This window comes from Chaetura pelagica, unplaced genomic scaffold (assembly GCF_000747805.2).
Source record: "Chaetura pelagica isolate M959 unplaced genomic scaffold, ChaPel_1.0 scaffold59, whole genome shotgun sequence".
NCBI lineage: Eukaryota > Metazoa > Chordata > Aves > Apodiformes > Apodidae > Chaetura > Chaetura pelagica.
The window spans coordinates 1,455,781-1,476,087 of NW_009954416.1; the positions used below are offsets into that span (position 1 = coordinate 1,455,781).

Genomic DNA, 20,307 nt, shown 5'->3' on the forward strand with positions numbered 1-20,307 from the left:
ACTTCATCCAGGAAGCTAAACTTGAAACGGGAATACATAGTTAGGAAAATTTTTGTTGCCTCTTTCTGAACAACTACATTTTCATTGTCATCATCATCTTCCTTATATGAAACAAGACCATTCAAGTGTGAGGGGTGACAAAAAAGTGTAATGATGATGGTTGCCTAGTATTGATGATTGCCAGGGTATTAAGAAGACAGCCTGGAGGATCAATGAACACAGAGTATTACTGCAGTCACATCACAAATATGAGCTTTCAGAAACCACATTGTAAAGAAATGGGTTCTGCTATTCCTGTTGGTGCTATTCAGCTGGGAAAATACAGCCATCACTATGAGTAGCAAAGGCAGCTTTGAATAGCTCATAGTAAATTTAGCTGGCCAAAATATGGAAAAAGTTAAGTATATTTTTGACAAAACGACAATGTGCTTATGGACACTCTGGGCAGACGGGGTACGTTGGATAAAGTATACTTTGTGAATAATAGTTGTTCAGCTCTTTCAATAGTCTGGAAGTCTCTTAGGATTTAAAGCAAGCTGAACAACTAACAATCTTGGAGGAATTCAAGTGTGGTTTTATAATATCTGGTTCAACAGACTGAACTGGATCACTCTCACTAGCAATTATGTGTTTCACCAAGCATCTGGAAGCTTCATTGATGTTTATATTTTCCTGCAAGTGAAAGAGAAAGAGAGGTTGATTAGTCAATATTAATTATAACATGCTGCATATTCTCTGTGCATAATTAAACTTCTCTTTAGTCAACATCAAAAGTTTACTTTCCTTAATAAACAGCTTTCAAAAATTGAATGTATTGTAGTTTTGAAGTTAGTTAGGTTTTATGGGTAATATGAATCATCTCTCCTTTAAATTATACACAGAGCTCACTTTATATTAACCCAAACTCTTGGTAATTTGATTGCTTCAATAAACTAAACAAACAAATGCTAGAGAGATGTTAAACAAAGAAGTAAAACTCCAGAGTCCATATTTGTAACTAGTGGAATCCCTCAGGGGTTGGTACTGGGACTGGTACTATTCAATATTTTCATCAATGACCTGGATGAGCGTATAGAATGTACCCTCAGCAAGTTTGCTGATGACACTAAACTGGGAGGAGTGGCTGACACACCAGAAGGCTGTGCTGCCATTCAGTGAGACCCTAGACAGGCTGGAGAGTTCAGCAAGGAGAAACTTGATGGAATTCAAAAAGGGCAAGTATAGAGTCTTGCATCCAGGGATAAACAACCCCATGGACCAGTACAGGTTGGGGGCTGACCTGCTGGAGAGCAGTGTAGGAGAAAGGGACCTGGGGGTCCTGGTAGACAGGAGGATGACCATGAGCCAGCAATGTGCCCTTGTGGCCAAGAAGGCCAATGGCATCTGGGGGTGCATTAGAAAGGGTGTGGTTAGTCGGTCGAGAGAGGTTCTCCTCCCCCTCTATTCTGCATTGGTGAGGCCGCATCTGGAATCTTGTATCCAGTTCTGGGCCCTTCAGTTCAAGAAGGACAGGGAACTGCTTGAAAGAGTCCAGCACAGAGCTACAAAGATGATGAAGGAAGTGGAACATCTCCCTTATGAGGAAAGGCTGAGGGAGGTGGGTCTCTTGAGCTTCGAGGAGACTGAGGGGTGACTTCATCAGAGTTTACAAATATGTTAAGGGTGAGTGCCAGGAGGACAGAGCCAGGCTTTTTCAGTGATGTCCAGTGATTGAAGAAGGGGCAATGGGCGCAAACTGGAACACAGGAGGTTCCGTGTAAACATCAGAAAAAACTTCTTTACCATGAGAGAGAAAGAGCACCAGATTTCATTATACAGTGCTTAGAAACCTTTGAGGAACTGGGTTCATTGAATAAAGTGTGCAATCTCCAGTTATTCACAAAACAGTGGAAAAAAATTCTTTCTCATTCAGAGTCCTCACTTACTTTTTGTGAAGACTGACTTATCTCCAGCTTACTGCTTTAGAAGAGCTATATCACTATTGGTTTCACTTGTTGAAAGAAACCCTTACTCTAGGGATTGGGAACAGAAGTAAAAACATATCTTTTTTCTATACGTGTTTTACTTGAACATCATATTTAACTCGCAGCAACTCTTACTCTATAGGACAAGCCGAGCTGTAACAGGCTGATGAGTGAGACTCAGCTCAGCACAGCAGATAATACTGAGTAAGAATTTTTTTTTTTTTAATACAGCCACCAGTATGTTTGGAATGAAAAGTCAGGCTTTCCAGCATAAAAGACACTCTTTTACTCTAACTATTGGCATCGATGATTTATTTTATATGACAACAGATAGAAATCTCACTGTAGCTTCAATCTTCTGGGAAATCATGTCACACAACCACAAACATATGTATAGAAATGCATACATATATATATTTATATACTCATGTATATGCACATAAATATCTTGCTCCATAAAGATTATGTTTTTATCTGCAATCTCATTTCCAAGCTGAATCTGAAGCTTATTGCAATGAGACCATAAACACACCCACACACACAATGCCATGAAGTCTACCTTTAGCAAATGCTCAGAATCAATTCAGCATCACTAATAAAATAACCTGCAAAAATTAAATTTAAGCGTATGTATGTTAAAAAAAAATCCAGATGAGATGTTTAAGTATGAAGTTGAGCTATAAAAGAAAGAAATCGAAGTATAAGTGTTTGTATTTCAGCAGACATGTTACAACTATATAAGATCAAAAGCTAAAGTAATGGATTCCATGAGGCTGATTTCTATTCCCCTTGAAACCAACAGCAAAGCTCCACAAGCTCCATTTGCTATTCATTTGCACCACTGTGAAGAGTTGAAATCTGGGGATCTAACTGAAAATGCTAATTACTGCCAAGATTCCACAGGTTTCTTCAACCACACAAATAAACTAAATATTTGACTTTTGTCCTGTAAAGAATATCAGTTTGTTGGAAAAAAATAAAATCTTTAGACAAGTGGCTTATATAAGAATGCCTAGAAAGTAATAGAGAGCTGGGAATCAGCTCTGTTCTGAGATGTTAAAATGTTGTGGTATCACATGGGTCTCTTGGACCAGACAAGCAAATTCCTCAAGCATGCACCAAAAATCTTTTTCAGAACACTGTCAAATTTTATTTAAAAAAATAGACAATGAATAATATCTCTCATTTACCCACAGGCTGCTTTTCTCCCGGGATGGCAACACTGATGTTTTCAATAATGTCTTAGGGACTAGCTGAGATTATGTCCAACATGATTAATGTTCAAATGTATTGACAGAAACCCTCTATGTCAGAGACTTAAGATCAGAATTTCAAAAGAGTGGGAAAAGGTGAAACAACCCAAAACAACAGAAGCATAAAACAGGTATAGTTGGACATTGCTTATCCCCACTGGTGATGGATAGAATTACACGTGCCAGACCTGAGCCTAAAAATTAATAAAGAAAAAACAATGTTGTTTTACTTCACCCAGGACTCAAACCAAAGTGAAATTGGATTATTAAACCTCTTTTAAATCTGTACAGCTTTTTTTTCAGGGGGAAAAAGGCCAAATTTGAACATGCAAGCCTTGTTTTGACATTTAAAAAAAAAAAAAAAAGTAGTTTTGGGAATTGGAAAATTAGTTTCTCTTTTTCTGCATTGCTCTTTCTGCTTTTTAATGAAATTATTTATGAAATTTGATCTATAGTCCTTATTACATTTTTAATTGCAACTTAAGTTGAGTTTGCCATTTCCCTGGTAGGTGTTTGCCTGGATCTACTGAATATATGTGAAATGGGATTAGATACAGACAGAGCTCTGGCCATTCCACTTGAAAAGGCTTCTGCTTTCAGTCCATGCCCATCTTCATCTCTGTCAGAGCACCATCCTTTCAGATGTGCCAGCAGTTTATGTGACTGAGCTCTTTCTCCTTTCAGCAGAATGTGCAGGTTTGCCCAGAGTCACTATTTAAAGCATTTTCACCCACACAATTAAAATTCTGCCTTTTGTTCTGTGTGACAGGAAGGGAATAAAAAGTTCTGTCCTTAGCTGTGGGATCAGAGAAGCATTTTCTCATCCTGGACATTTCTATGAACTGTCTAAGCTCACGTATGAAAATTTCTGCTGTGGTACAAGAGAAACAAGAGAGAAAGGGTGACCCTGGCAGACAGCACAGCTGGTTTTGAGCTTGTGTCTAGTTCTGGTCTTCTCCTGTGGTTTAGCTGACAACTGGCACGTGGTATGGATGAGAAGCGGTATGTTAAGTGGTATGTTATATTCTTTCACTCACTGAAAGAAGCCTGTGCTCATGCTAACAAAACAACTTCTGCTGTCCCAGCTCTGAGCCTTGACTTCTTCTTTTCTGATGCTTCTGCTGCCTTTTGTTACAATCCTGATCCTATGTTGTCTACTCCATGCCCAAGGTCTGTGGATAAGGCATTGCTGTATTCTGGTGTGTCTAACGAAATATTGATTTTTGCACCTCTCCTCCTAGATTGTGTTTTGCAAAAAACAAAATCAATATTCTGTGAGGCAGCAAAGGAGCTGCAGACAGTGGAAGGTGATCTCCTATCTAAACACAGACATCCAGAGATCTGGTAATTTTAGAGAGGAGAAGGTGTTGAAAGGGGAAGGACAGAGAAGAAGGAGAAGGTGATAAACCACCCAACAAATACAAATAAATGAACAATCAGAGTGTAGGATTGGACAGAGAGGAATAATCATAGACACCCTAGTAATTGTATTTAAACATGGAAACAGCTGCAGTTATGCCTAGAATTAAAAATTATTGTTTCAAAAAAGTAGGAAAATACAGGTTAGACAACAGAATGAAACCATGTGCTTCAGTGGGTCTCTGTGTTTAAATGCCTTAACTGTCATCTCCCTTATGGTTTTTGTTCTACAAAAACACAATAGGAATTGTGATGATTGCTGCAGTTCAGACTTGTTCCTTTCTCTCTGCTTCTCCTCTCCTATCCTCCCTTCTCCTTCTCCTTCTCCTTCTCCTTCTCCTTCTCCTTCTCCTTCTCCCTTTCCCTCTCTCTCTCCCTCTCCCTCTCCCTCTTCCTCTCCTTCTCTTGTTAGGAATGCAACAACTTTCTTTGCCAAGGCTTATATGAGAATTTTTCCTGCAAGACCAGAAAGTAAGGATATTACCTATATTATCATGACTTTTGCTCAGCTTCTCACATTGACATCCTGATCTAGGTTGATAGCTTTTATGAAACACTTTTCTGGGCATCTTGGTTTGCCCTGTCCCATTTTCCCTTACCTAACCCATTTCTGTGGCTTTTATGCCTCAGTAAGCCCCAGCACCTGAAAGATGCATTCACAGTCATTGATGCAAGGACTAAGTTGTGAAAACAGCATTAAGAGACCTACCCTGCATCAACCTGCCAATGTCTGCCAGAGCAAGGACCTGAATCCAGCTCCTGTAATGATGTCTGACTGCTTGAGTCAGTCTTTCTCTTGACCCCATCATGAAGGAATGTAAAATTCAAAATCAGCACAAACTACCCTTTGTTCTGTTACCAAATAAAACAAGGCAAAGAAAATAACTCTGAGCAACCTTTGAAAGTCAGAAAGGAGCACAGGAAGGGACAAATGAAATTACAGTTTGCTTTTAGATTGATCTTCTTCAAATGTATCTTTTCAAAGTGCAGTTTTATGGAAAGGAGAGCAACTTGGGGCAGGGAAGGAGAGTTGCATTATTTAAAACCTTTGAACCTATTCCGATGGGAGGTAATGTCACAGTCTTGAAATGCAACAACCAATTGAAGGGAAAACAAATACTTTATTGAATGTGTCTCAAAGCAGTACACAAACTCAGCAAGCTTCTTTGTAGTCTGGATTGCTTTATCTGTAATCTCTAACGCAGAACACTAACATTTAGAGCATTCCATTTTAATATACAAAATAAATCCCTTCAGACTAGGCTGGCTCTTAGCTCTTCAAAGAAGAAAAAAGACCTTTGCTAGTTATATGGTACTCTCTCACTTCCAAATTAAACCTTTTTCATTGCCATGCAGATATTGTAGATTTGTCTGTCTGGCAGTTTTCTGGTGTGAAATCGCTCCCTTTCTACATTTCTGTAGCTTCTTTCTCTGGCTGAATCTGACTCCTCAAAATTCAGGTCTAAGCCAGCTTCTCTTAAGAGACATGACCTTAGACTCCGCTACTGGAGTTAAGGAAAACATTTACAAATTTTGAAATAAGGTGTAAGATGGGAATCTAGTGAGAATCATAGTTTCCAGATTTGATTTTTGTAATGCACTGAAATCTAGGAGCAGAGCTATGGCTTCCAAGATGTTTTAACCTGCAGTCCTCTGGAGCAAACAGTCTGAGGGAATGGTTCCACAATTGCTCCCTTATCAGAGCTGCCTTGGAAACCGCTGGCAGCAGAGCCTTATTCAGATGTTGTGCCACGCTGTTGTGGATGTGTTTCTAGGAAAGCCATTGAGATGCACGAATGTGAAATGAATGGACATGAACCACTGTGATAGCAACCCTGAGAACAAGATTATTTCTGTAATTGAATTCCCTAGAGCTGGTATTCTGCAAAAAAGTTGTTGGATTGAGTTATTTCCAGACGTCCATTCCAGCCTCAGAAATTCTGTGACTGTGAATTTCCAGCTTTTGGCCAGCACTAAGCAACATATTTCATAAAAGTGATTCAGAGAGATATAGGGCAACTCTATTACCTGTAGGATGATCTGAAGTAACTCCTTTTTAGTTGCAGGAAACAAACTCTGCAGAGGTTTCTTTGAAGAGTGACTGTATATATGATCTGAAAGCTTCTGCCTCAGGTGTCAGCTTCATTTCTTGGTTTACTGTAGAAGCTGAAATATTTTCTAAGCTCTGTGTGGTGAGATTGGTTAGACATTTTTTTAATGAATTAAAGAGACAACATAGGGAGGTACAAATCCCTAACTGGGTCTGGCAGTCTCAAATGGCTTGCTTTGGTTTCAGTTACTAGATCAGCAGATTAACTGTAGTGTGTCAGCCTGATTCAAATACATGTCCAGATGTTGTTTCTCTTTATGGAAATGAAAATAACAGAACCTCTTCCTCTGCAAGTTATGGAGCTTGTTTGCGTTTGTTTTTTTTTCAACTTTCCTAATAATTATGGAGTCAGAAGAACTGAAGGATTTGTGATTTAAAGAAGGGCAGATAGAGCTTGGTTCATTCACAGATCTCACTGGTAAGATAAGCAGAATTGGTGTCCTTGCTTTATGGATGGAAAGGCTGGATCAGAGGACAATGTGACATTCTGAAGGTCACCCAGCAGACCAGTGGCAAAGAGGACTCCTGACTCTTACCTCAGTGTTTGGGCACTATGACACGCTGTGGGCTGCCTGTCAGACAAGAGCTGAAGAAAGTGCACGTTATTATCTATGCTTCCAAGAAGATAAAAGATTCTGTAACTTTTTCCTGGTCCAGGTAGGATGTGTCTGAATAGCCCAGAGACTCAGTGCTCATTCGGTCTCCAGGCCACGATGATCTGCAGACAAGGAGCTGTGTGATTAGCCTGGTTTGCTAAGGATCTGGAAAGCGTGGATACCAGCCCTTCTGGGCATTTTGGACAAAAAGTGGATGTCTTCTCACCTATTTCTGTATTGCTAACAGTGGAATTACAGCAGGGAAAAGAGGAACTCGGGCATAATCACAGCACAGCCATGGTCAGTTGTAAGGTATTTCAACTTACTTCTGAAGTAGGTATTTTCAGGCATATTTAGCTTTGCATGACTTGTCTGTTTTGATGGAGAAGTTCCATTTTCATTATGAAGTAATAGTGAGCTTGAAACTGTTGCTTTTCTAATCCATGTCAAAAACTCACCTCTTTGAACTAGGAATGGTGGTGAGAACAGTATAAAGTCTTGGAAATGTGAGTGGCACCCTGAGCTACTCTGGCCACGTGCTGGATCATTAATGTGTGACAGGAAGGAGAAATTTCCTTCCTTTAAAACAATGCATCCTTCACAATACTGGTGGTTTTGAAATATATTAAAGAATTTACTATTAAGGTTTATATCATGACTGTCTGGGGATGTGCTTTTCAGATTGTAATAATAGAGCAAACTAAATATGCATATATAAAAGAGACCAGGATCTCACCCAGACATATGGTAATATAACTTATGACTATGCTGCACTGTGCTCTTGCCCAACAAGGTACTTTGTATGTGCCAAACTACCAAAAAAAAAATCTTCTGTCTTTGTAAGGAGCAAAAGATTGGAACAGGCTGAGTATTTCCTTTAGATTAATGTAAGAATCAAAACTAATGCCTGAGAATGCATTAGGTGGCTCCAATGTTTTACAGTGAAGTTGTTAACTTAAGAAAAACAGCACCAGGGAATAATACAGTGATTTTTGTGTGTGTGTGTAATCTGCTTTCTAACCATTGACAGCTTGAAGTATGGTAGGTACATATATAGCATGTTGCTTTCTGCAAGGCGACCAGAACTAAAAGATGTATTTTTATAAGTAATCACCTTTGTTTTTCCAAAATGCATAAATCAAATTTGGTTTGCTCTGAATGCTGTAACATTTCCAAGCTCGTCTCCAGAAAACCTCTGGAGATCTAATTATTCCAAGATACCATAAAAAAGACTTACTACTTATTTGAACTGCTCAAACCGCTAGCTGCAATATGTTGACTTCTCTCTCAGAGTTATTCTGCTTTAGAAAAAGAGCTTCTATTCTCTATAGCAAACATTGCTAGGTTTTTATTTTCCCCACACAATAGTTCAATTATTTAATATGCCCTAGGCTGAAAGAATACCAGATACATGTAGCATCCAATATTTTAAAATAGCAGTAATAATAACTTCTATTTAGAAAAAAAATGTGTTGTTTTTAGTTCAGAACATAGACCAAGTGGGGAAATTATTCTGATCTTAGCCTAAATGTTATGATTCTACCATCTTTAGAGGAATTACTCCGCTTTGCATAATTTTAAAGTCAGAAACATCTAATTCTGGCTGGAAAGCAGGTGTGGGGATTGCAGGATAGCAGATCACAGAATCATACTGCATCACACAGATCCTACCTTTTAGTCTATAGCAGCAGCAAACAGTCTGGTAACAGCCATGTGCCCTCAGCTCTCACTGGCCCCTTCACAGTAGCTTTTGAAGATAAGTCTTGTAACAGCTGGATTTCTTTCTGGTATGATTTTCTTTGTTTGAAATAACTCAGTCTTAGTTTTATGTGGCTTAGAAAAACTTGGAAAACTTTTCCTCTGTTGTGAGTTTATTAAACTTTACATGTCCTTCATACTTCGTAGTTCTGCCCAAGACCAGCTCCATCATTCTGCTAAAACCCTTCTGTGACCTTTGAAATTGTTTGTACATTCATCCTCTGCCATAACCTGCAAAGGCCCTTGGCACAATAAATGTGGTTGTTCTTTTTCAGAGGTGGACAGGTACTTGCTGGAGACTGATGTATGGAATTCATGGCATGGATTCCTTTCTCATGGGCCAAGAGCAATGACCAGCTCCATGACTTTACTAATCCAAACCTAGAACAGTGAAACTACATTGCTGTGCCCTTTAAACAATGGTCCATCCTGTTCACTCTCATTCTATTTGAAAGTCTTTTAGATACAAACGTTTAAAAACAATCTGTCACTCTTTTCTCTCCACATGATTTTTTGCCTCATTTCTCAGTTAGTTTTTGTCCCCAGGAAACGTAGACTCACGTACGTGCCAGAAATCAAGAAGTAATTTTAAAGAAAACACAGGGTTACACACCAGTGGTGGACTAGATCCCAAATACTCACAATCAGATATTTTATGTCATTTGTAGCCTAAAAGACAGTCAGAGACCTAACAGAATATTGGAAAGGGCAAGAATATGTAATCCTTATACAAATAATAATAGTCCTATAATAATCCTCAAACTCTCCACATCTTCTCCTGAAAGCTGCCATTTCAAATGCTTCACTCTGTTAATTTTTTATTATTATTATTTTGTTTTGTTTGTTTTTATTTGCTTTTTGTTTGTTTATGTTTTTATGTTTGTTTTTGGTTGGTCGGTTTTATAAAACACTTAGCTTTCTGTTATAATTATCATGAAGAAGCTGATGTAAGAGGTCTTGGCCTTTCTTTAACCAGAACTAGACACTGTCCATTGTAAAAGTTAGTCTACTCTATAGAGGAACACTGGATTCTGGTGGCCTCATGCAGCACAAATCAGTGGAGAAACACAGATATGAATTCAAATCAGGTCCTGCACATGAGGGAACGGGAAGCACCCTGTTCATACAGCAAAAAAAAATGCACACTGTCCTAGACCAAAATGCCTCCCTAAATATGGTATTTTGAAGAACCAAACTAATTTTACTAGGTTGGATACCCACTCAGTGGGAAAGCAAAGACACTGACTATAAAGACATGAAAACATAGAATCATAGAATGGTTAGGGTTGACCTCCAAAGGTCACCTCGTCCAACCCTCCTGCAGCGAGCAGGGTCTTCACTTAGATAAGGTTGCTCAGAGTCCCATTGCCCAGAGTTGACTTTGAATGTTTCTGGAGATGGGGCATCTACCACCTCTCTGGACAACCTGTTGCCATGTTTCATCATCCTCATTGTAAAAAAATTCATATTTATATGTAGTCTGAATCAACCCTATTTTAGTTTAGAACCATTATCTCTTGTCTTATCACAACAGGCTCTACATAAATGTTTGTTCCCATCTTTCTTATGGGTCCAAAGGCTTCAATCTCAGCCCAGAGTTCATGGAATTGAGGCAGTTTAGGACATGCTGCCAGTCACCTGATGTTATATCACAAGTAAGACTTCTTATAAATGCTTAAAGAAGGAGTCAAGACAAGAAAAGTAAAATACAAGTATACACTCGAAAGGCTCTTAAGTAACTTTCATCAAGTGCTTAAAAGAAATTACACTATTGAATGTAGCATTTTTGAATCTCAGACTAATAAAAATCTAGGTCAAAGCAGAGGCAAACTATTCACATTTAAAAATTCCTATGCTCCCTAGAGCTGTTAATGATGACAAAAGATTTAATAATCAAGAATACAATAAACACAATAGCCATTGAACTGTTGTGTTCAGATCAATATTTCACATGCCAGCTCTCTAAATCTTGTATGCACTGGGATTATCTGAGAAATCTCAAACTGGTATTTAGGACTACTGTATATTGAGCTTTTATATGCTGGAAGTCTCAGTGCCCTCTCCAACTTTTATCTCTAATCTCTTATAGGCACCCAAGAAATCTGTACCAAGGCAAGGAACTGAACCTCAGAGCAGCTCATTTGGCACTTTGTCCACTGACCTTTCCTTCCTCCCAGGAAATAGGATATGTTTTTTAAAAGGTTTTTGAGAACAAGAGGTTGTAACAGTCAGCATCATTCAACCACTACAGTAGACTGACTTTTTTTTTTACCTTTTTTTTTTTTTTTCCTGGAATCTAAAACAATAAAGCTATTGTCTCAAATCAGAATTTCTCAGGCAAAGTGGTTATATAAATATTTAGACATAATATTCTCTGTTGAGAATTATGAAAAATGTCCTCATATCACTCATAAGAGGTAACTTTTGTCTTTGCCAAATGTCATCTTCCTCCCCAGGCTATCACACAGTGAGCTGTTCACCGTTTACATCCTTCACTGCTAGCTTATCATATTAGAGCATCTGCATTTCAGAACATTTACTTTGTAATAAAAGGCCTAAAAGAAATATAAATGAAATTTACAAATCCACCTTTACTTAATTTATCCAAGAGAGGAACTTTGCTGTATACACACTTTGACCAAGTGAACTAGTTTAGGAACCAATGTTTTCTGTATTTGGAGAAACATTTAAAAATTAATGGATACATTACCTTGGCTGAAGTTTCAAACCAGCCCACGAACCCGTTCTCTTTGCAGAACTGATCCATCTTGATGCCATTGTTCATAAGAACATCTATTCCCTGGTCACATTTGTTTGCTAAGAGGACTGTCGGCACAGGTTTGCCATTTGGAAGCACCAACTTAGAGTCCAAATCCTCTTTCCATTTAGTCACTGCTTCAAAGGTTGCAGGTCTTGTAACATCAAAGACAATGAACGCCCCCATGGCCTCTCTGTAATATACTCTGGTCATATTTCCAAATCTTTCCTGACCTGTGATGAAGAAAGAAGGGAGGAAAAAAAAACCAAACACACACCACCTTGTAAAAATCATTGCTTCAAATCAAAGTCAATGTTTCATGTATCAGGTTTTCTAAGAGAACATTACTAAAGGTAGGACCTCATTTTGCAACTCTCTGGATAGCTACTCTTTGCCTAAATAATGATAAGTACCACACTAGACTTGTTTGTATGAAAATGCAAGAGAGTATAGGATGAAAAGGTAGTTTTAAAGCAAACATCCAAGGAAATCTAATAACTTTATGATAAGCTTGAGCTTCAATGTACAGTCTTATTAAGCTGACAGATTTCTAGGTCTGGGGACAGTACTGAGGGTCTTGATACATATTTTAAGATTTTAAACAGGGTTTCATTAAAAATACAGGTAACAGATGGGAAATTCCTCAATATGGTGGTATTTTGCAGAAAACATCTAACACAATAGATCTGCTCATGTTTGAAGAGGTTCCTATATATTAGCATGCAAATTATAATAATCAACAGAAGCAAAATTAAGCTCTGAGACATACAAGGGTATTTTGAATTTACTTTTACTAGCAAATGAAAATGTAGGTGTGAGAAAGGTGAATTTAAAGCTTTACAAACATGGAAAGTGTTCTAATAGCACAGCAGTAGCAACATGAAGAGCTGTGAAAAAGGTCTGGGAGGAGATGTTTCACAGTACATCTGTTCAGAAGCTTTATATTTAATTTGCTCAATTCAAAGTGTCTTCTGGGAAGCTGTTTACAGAATTTCTGTGAGCTAACTATATATTTTTATATTCAAACATGGGCACTTGTAAATGGGTACCATTTTTATTATTAATGGAATAAAAATTAACATTCTTGATATTGGGATGTGATATGTTGCTCAGCTGTGGATTTGTTAGCAGGTATGCTGTGTTCATGGGAAATTTGAGAAAATGTTGCCAATGGAAATAAATTACACAGAATTTTTCTTGAATTGAAAAATATAGATTTTCCATAGATGTCCACTGCTGAGTTGTGATCTGAATAAGAATTATAAATTCCTGAAACATCTCATGACAACAGCAGTCTTTAAGCAAGACAACTCTTGCATTTAAATATATGCTTCCATAGCGGAGAAAATGTGCTATAAAACCAGACAATATTCAATGGAAACCTGTTTCTAGCTTTATTTTCTCCGTGTGTGTAATTTTGAGTAGGTTAGGAAGTCGAGAAGATTGGCAGTCCTCCTCTGACCCTAGGAAGGTTACTTGTGGAGGCTTTATCTGATGGAAATTGTGCTGTCAAATGCAAGGCTGGGCTGAGAATTGAAGAGTGATGAATCCTGGCCTTCTAGGACACTGCAGTTTCATTTAATAGAAATACCTTTAAATGCACTTGTAGGGTCAGCACCATCTGTGATGTTTATCTTTGGCATTATGCACTAGCTGTTGCAGCACAGAGAAAGTCATTCACATGACACAGAAATGAAAAGTGCATGTCTGTCTTTTCCTAACTCATGTTAGACTTTTTTTTTTACCTTAAACAAACACTGTGTCCCATTGATAACGCAAGATAGAAATAAAACATTTCTGGGAAATAGGAAGTCATATTGAAAATTTCTTATTGCTATGCTTTATACAAATGTCTTATGATTCCTACCAGTGGGCTAATCAGATGAATGGTTAGGTCATGTGCTACTCAATAATCTCCTTGTTGAGCATTTTTTTTTTTCATCTGCAAGAAAGTGCCTTCAAACAAGAGTCAAGGTCTGACCAGTAACTTAGCAGTAAGGCAAGCAGCAACTTTTACAATTACTTTTTGATACACAGTGATACTTTATTCTTCTCATGCAAAGCTCTTGAGATGCTTGCACTATAGATGAGATGTAGATGATGCAAGAACAGCTAAAAGCCAAACTAAGAAGTTATGTCTTACAGATACTGTGTTGGGACACACAGCTCTTTAAGGGAGGTGGGACACGTTATGGCCCCTGAACTAAATTATTGACTTGCAGCATAAACTCATTCATCACAAACAATAAAACTTATTAGAGGAATAAAAGGCTCTTGTGATGTACTCTTCTGGCTAGAAGAAGCACACCAAGTTTTGACAAATGGTGTGACATCGATCCCTCCTACTACTTCCAGCTGCTTTTGCAGATACCAGGGTTTTTTCATTGCACAGGGGAGCCACTATATTTGTAAAAGAAGCTTTCTTCAGGAGGGCACAGCTCACCAATTTCCATCATCAGCCACTTCAGATAAAGATAGAGAATGGTGCTGCTGGCTGAATAAAATGCCTAGACCCTTTTTGAAGTGTTTTGGTTGCGTTTTGTTTTGTTGTTTTTTTTTTTCCTATCAGTTTTATATTAATACACTTGGTATAAAGACATTATGCAACTTTGAATGGAAAAAGAGGTGGTTTCTAAACAACAGACTTTTAGTTTTATGTAATTTGCCTAATGGCTTTATTTTTATTTAATTTACATTGTGAAAAAAAGTGATTTCTAGTATTTGCATTGGGCTTTGAGAGATAAATATTGCGTTTATGGATCCAGGAGGACTCTCTTGTGAAAATTCTCCCTTATGTGAACCAATACATATCTTAATAGATGAGGTTCCTTAAACTTTTGCATTTAGCAGAATAATTCATGAAAATAGGCACTGTTTGATGTATGAAAGGTGACAGGATCTGGCCTTAGGTTTTCAGCAACACAATGGCTTAGGCAGCAATTAGGTGTTAGAAAATAGATCAGCCATTAATTGTAACTTGCAATTGAACAGTAGAAACTGCTTTATTGCAAGAGGGACTGGAGAAGATGGATTTTGCTTTTCATTAGAACGGTCAGAAAGCTGTGTAATGTTTGTTGGATCTGGCCCATTGTACTTCACTGCATCCCTTGCAAAGCCACTGGCAACTGGTATCAAACCTCATGAGTCTGATGGCCTTTGCCCACTGAGACAGTGTGTTATGTTGGGATTCATCAGCCCTAATTTATGTACCAAAAATTAACTGGATGTATCTAAGATTAGGGTCACTTTGCAGTCAGAGACTGAAAAGAGATATCTAGAGGGCATCTCCTCAGAGAGGACAGACAAGGCCAGGTTGGATGGGGCTTTGAGCAACTAGTGAAACCTGTCCCTGCACATGTCAGGTGGATTGGAACTAGAGGATTGTCAAGGTCTCTTCCAACCCAAATGATTCTATGTTTCTGTGATTCTGAGACTTAAAAGTGCTCACTTAAGCTTCATTATGGAGATATCTACCCTCAACACTGTGGCGAGCCCAGACTGAGTAGCTGATACTGAGATGGTTCAGTACAAGATGTCTAATTGTTAAACCAGATGAATCCTACCACACCTTGAAGTGAACCCAATGAGACCGAGGTGCCAAAGCAACAGGATTTCCATTAAAGGGAAGGAATGGCACCTACCTGCATATTTATCCTACTCTCAATGGCATTCTGCAGCAGGGAAAGATATCATGGGTTTAAAGGAATCAACAGGTGAATCTTCATAGTTTATAAATATGCACATTACATAAATTTGCCATGACTTGCAGAGAAATCTGCAATGTCCAGTAACCACTATAATCTCTGATAGAAGTTATAAAAACTAATGATTAAGTGCTAACACTCAGATAATTTCTACCATCTCACCCACAGTATCTGAAATATGGTAGAAGACAAACTGCCTAGTGTCCAGTTTTGCAATGGATTTAACTTCTTGCCACCATCCCTCATGCTTAGAGGCAAAAGCTTCCAGTAAACACTGGGCTTTATAAAGGGGCTTTAGCCAACACTGGAAATTCTAAAGAAGGTTTATATGTTTTCTACCTTTCAATTAAAAAACAAACGTTCAGAACTTACACGCTTGAATTCAAGCCATTGTCTTTATAGATTGAAATTTATACGAGACTTGAGATGGTATTAACCATCTGAGAATGTGGAAAAACAGTCAGCAGGATCAGGCCCATGAATCCCTCCACAAATCTATACTGAAATAAAAACATCAGAGCAAGGGACTTTTTTATGTTTGCAGAACACTAATTTCAAGGTAACTTAGCCTAGAAATCACCATGACTATCTTACTTCTGCATATGTACTGCAATGCTTAGCAGGCACAAAGATTCTAAACCGCTGAGGATATGCTGTGCCAGGCATTAGTGAACAGTCTGTTTACTGCTTCTGGAGCATAATAGTCTTAAAAACTTTACAAATGCTGTGACAATTGCCTATATCTGTGCAAAGACTGCTCTTTCTGAAGGTGAAAGTTGCAGGGAACAGAAATGAAACTGTTCTTTCATCTCTGATGTTGTGTGGTTATCTCCAGTGCATCGGACCCACTGCTTATGACATGAGATCCAGCCTTATAAAAACAAACCAGCATATTTTTGGATACAATGAATAATCCAGCCCACACATGCTCAGCAGAAGGGATAATGATGATGCTGACATGGCTGTGAAACTGTAGCAAGGGAGGGGAAGGCTCTGAAATGCTGCTCTCTATCCTCCACTGTGCCCACAAAGCTGCTCCCTGCAGTAAATGTGCAGCTACAACTGGTCTTCAGAGAGATCTAAGGGCTGTGTGGTCAGAAAAAAATGGACAGCGGCACTGAGAGAAGCCTTTCAGAGAAGCAAATACAGCTGGATCTGCTGTCTACAATAGCTGATTTATTTAAATATATTCCCAGCCCGCATCTGCAGGACAGCCCCCTCCACAGCAGCCTTGTTCAAAATATAATTAAGAGTTTCATTCTAACAATCTGTTACTTAATTTAAAGGACACACCCACTGAGGCAGCAGAAAAGATAAAGAAACACCAAAAAAAATTTACTAAGGAGCAAGATAGAAAGATGCATCACACAGCAGTAAAGGTAATGGGACACTTGAAGAGGGACATGAACACCAAATCTAAGAATTTGGGACATAAAATGAAATAAATGGAACTGTTGGAAGAAAATGAAAAACAAGGAAAATTTTACTATGTACATCTCCTCCCACACAAATTACTGAAAATTCAGTCACCTGAAAATGTGAGTCTGATGCCATTTTGTTGTTATAGATATCGTAACATCATAAACCATGAAGGTTTGTCCAGTTATTCCTGTCTAACACCCATAGCTTCAGGAATATATTATCTGTTTGAAAACCCCAAGTCTTCATGTAATAATATGTAATGCAGAATCCACATTATTCCTGAATTATTTTTCCTTATTGTTCAGCATTTCTCTCTTATTTAAATAAATGCAAGTTCACCATTTAGGTATTAGATCTTACTATAGTTTTTTAATCAAATTACATAATACAGAAAATATGTTGCAGAAATATAAATGACATTTAACTATGAAAATAGATGACACCAGATGAACTAAATTGGCTTTTCCTTCTTATGTCTGTAAGGGTAAACTGCTTGGTCCTACCACAGCTGGAGCATGGTCTCTCCTCCCATTAAGTCATCCAGTATGTAAAACCTACTAATGATGTAGATAAGCTTGACACCAGTTTTATTCAAAATATTTTTGAGAAAATTATTTCTACATGGCTAAAAATTTACTACCCACTGATCCACAGAGTGAAGTGCAAGCAGAGTACATCTTAAGCTCACTAGTAAAGTCACTGGCTGTATAATGGAAGGGGAGGAGAGGATGCAAGAACTAAAATGATACCTGATAGTTATAGACAAACATATATTGATATATTATACATTTGCAGCATTTACTTCAGTTCAAGATGTCCTAAATGCCAAGCCAACATCCTTCAACTGGGTCAGATATTGAAAATATATTGCTTTACCCCCCAAAATAAACATGACCTAATAACAGATGTTCTGCCAAAAGAGAGAAGATGATCTGAGATCAGAGATTTTATTTTCCTCCTGTTTTTTCTCGCATATTTCTGGTTTGCAGTGGTGATATGTGATCAGCCACAGTCAGGACAGAACACTTCCATTCCCTCCATATTTCTAATCAGTTTTACTTCACTTTCTTTTTAAACTTTTTTTTTTTTTTTTTCCTTTTTTTTTTCCCCATCAGACAGATGCCTTGTTTGTGATAACTTCTATGCCAGCACCGTGCTGGGCTGAGTTCAGCGTGTTCCTTACAGAACTTATTTTCTATGTGTAGCCATCAACAGCTAAAGCTCCTTACACAGAAGTCATTAAAAATGAGACAGCAGCTCTTCTTATTACCAGCCACTGTCCTGACCTTCACAGAGATGCTTTGAATTGAGCAATTCATATGAAATTTAGTACTATGTTGTAATTCTCTCTGTCATGTGTGACAACTCAGAAAGCATGCTAGTCATTCAGCACTACAACTTGGTGTAATTGCTTCTGCAGCCTGACTGAAAGCTACATCATATGATCTGCCAGCACATGATTAGTAGTGTAATAAATCTCTCAAAAAAGGCATGTAAATACCTTCTTTAACTCCCTGATGCATTCAGAACTTACTATTAAATGCTTCTTCTCATGCAGCAAAGTTTGGCTGGATGTGTATGTACTTCTGGTTGCAATCAGTCACTGGTGAGCAGGCAAAGCAACACTTTCCCCACTATTCCAACTTTTAATAAAGAAAATGAAGTATATATGTATTTAATACCATAAAACCACAAGACTACACCAATGTGCAAAAAAGCTGAGGTTATGTATGCTTTGCATAAGGCTGTGTTGTTGCATAAGTTTCAGTACCTTGGTGCCAAATTCAGAGCTCAGACATGAGGAGGCTCAGTGCAGAAGAAAGGCACTCCCTCCACCAATAAGAATGTCAAGAATTTTCTCATTTCACTAGTTCTACTCGGTGCTGTTCCAGACTAAATCACTGAACCCACAGCTCAGGCCACAGGCTGGCACAGTTGCCTAATAGCTGACATAATTTTCACCTCTTTTTCTTGCTCAACAAATGTAGCTTCTTAAAACACCCTCCTTTTTTTTTGTGAACACCCTCCTTTTTTTGCTGTAAACTATAGTTTTATACCTATATTTTTATTCCTATGTACACTAACTGGAAAATAATTAGTTATAGCATGTGAAATATTCAAGATAAACTATTCTTTCATGAACTGAACGAAAACGATTAATTCCTAGTAATGAAGGTGGCAAAAATAAAAAGTTGGGGTTTTAACTGGAAGCCAAGTATAAAATCTGCAAAACTCTGACAGCAACAATACAAAATTAAGTAGTTTTTTTAATTATGTAAGTACACAAGGATATGTGGGCTTCTCTATTCTTTTTCATTCCTGCCCAGGGTAAATTATCTTTTTGTGCTTGATGTTGGAATAAGGAGAAGTAAACAGGAGTAAATACATTTTTAACAACCAGGATTGTTGCCAAATAGAAACACTCCTCTTTATAAAGCATGTCAGAAGTTGTTTACATTTCATTGGGCTGAAATAAGGAAGGTAGAAGAGGAAGGAAGGGAAGAAGGAAGATAGTTTGATAAAGTAACTCAGGTGTTTTTTCCTTATTTTTTAAACTATAAAAATAATTTTAACCATCTTATTGAATTCTTCATCAATTCTACCAAATTAAATAGCAGCAACAGGACATTCTTGTTACTCTCCCTCCCATCACAGAGATCTGGCAGTCTAATGAGGGCAGCTGAACAGTGGCAGTAGCAGAGGAGAAACTGGGACATTTGGAGAGAGGTACCCATGTCTCTACATGTGTCCAAGGGCATGGAAGAAAAAATCAGACAGGGCAAGTTTTATTCCGACATCTCTTCTTCGTGGGTCTGCTGACTTTAAGGAAATGCCAAAATGACAAGCTGCCCCTAAAGTTTTCTGTCCTCAGAACCAGAGGCACTGGTAGTTTCCAACTTAAATGATAATACAAATGAACTTGGGTCTGTATTTTGTATTGTCTCCAGATGAGTTACGGAACAAAGAGTTCTCCTCTGTACTCACCTGCGATGTCCCAGAGCTGCAGTCGTACCACAGTCTCAGCATCCCAGCTCAGCACCTTCAAGGCAAAGTCCACCCCGATGGTGGCCCGATAGTGAGGGGAGAAGTTCTGGTGGACATAACGTTTGATGATGCTGGTTTTGCCCACTCCTAGATCCCCGATCACCAGCAGCTTGTAGAGGTGCTCCTTCTGATTGTGCTTCTGCATCTTCCCTGTGGCTGTGGCTGCTCCCTGCGAACTGATTGCATGCTCTGCTTGAGGAATCCTGCCAGCCTGAGGGGGAGAGAGGGAGTGAGGAACTGGGGAGGGAAGGAGAGAAGGTAGGTGGAGGCTCTTTCCC

The 20,307-nt window shown here is 38.4% G+C and overlaps 1 protein-coding gene across 1 annotated transcript; it reads right to left on the bottom strand.

Annotated features, from left to right (window-relative positions):
- Positions 1 to 469: 469 nt before the first annotated feature.
- On the bottom strand, positions 470 to 20,207 carry RAB38 (RAB38, member RAS oncogene family). Its single transcript, XM_010004413.1, has 3 exons — positions 19,970 to 20,207; positions 11,811 to 12,091; positions 470 to 672 (listed from the first exon to the last, which is right to left on the bottom strand). The coding sequence occupies exons 1-3, from the start codon at positions 20,172 to 20,174 to the stop codon at positions 520 to 522; spliced, it is 639 nt and encodes a 212-aa protein (XP_010002715.1). The 5' UTR covers positions 20,175 to 20,207; the 3' UTR covers positions 470 to 519.
- Between the last annotated feature and the right edge of the window lie 100 nt (positions 20,208 to 20,307).

What these genes read in the sequence shown, in the direction of transcription:
- RAB38 (XM_010004413.1), bottom strand. Translation starts at nt 20,174, where the DNA reads ATGCAGAAGCACAATCAGAAGGAGCACCTCTACAAGCTGCTGGTGATC. An exon ending in GCAGCTCTGGGACATCGCAG is followed by an intron (nt 12,092 to 19,969) that starts GTGAGTACAGAG and finishes TCTTCATCACAG; the next exon opens with GTCAGGAAAGATTTGGAAAT. An exon ending in GGTTTGAAACTTCAGCCAAG is followed by an intron (nt 673 to 11,810) that starts GTAATGTATCCA and finishes TTTCACTTGCAG; the next exon opens with GAAAATATAAACATCAATGA.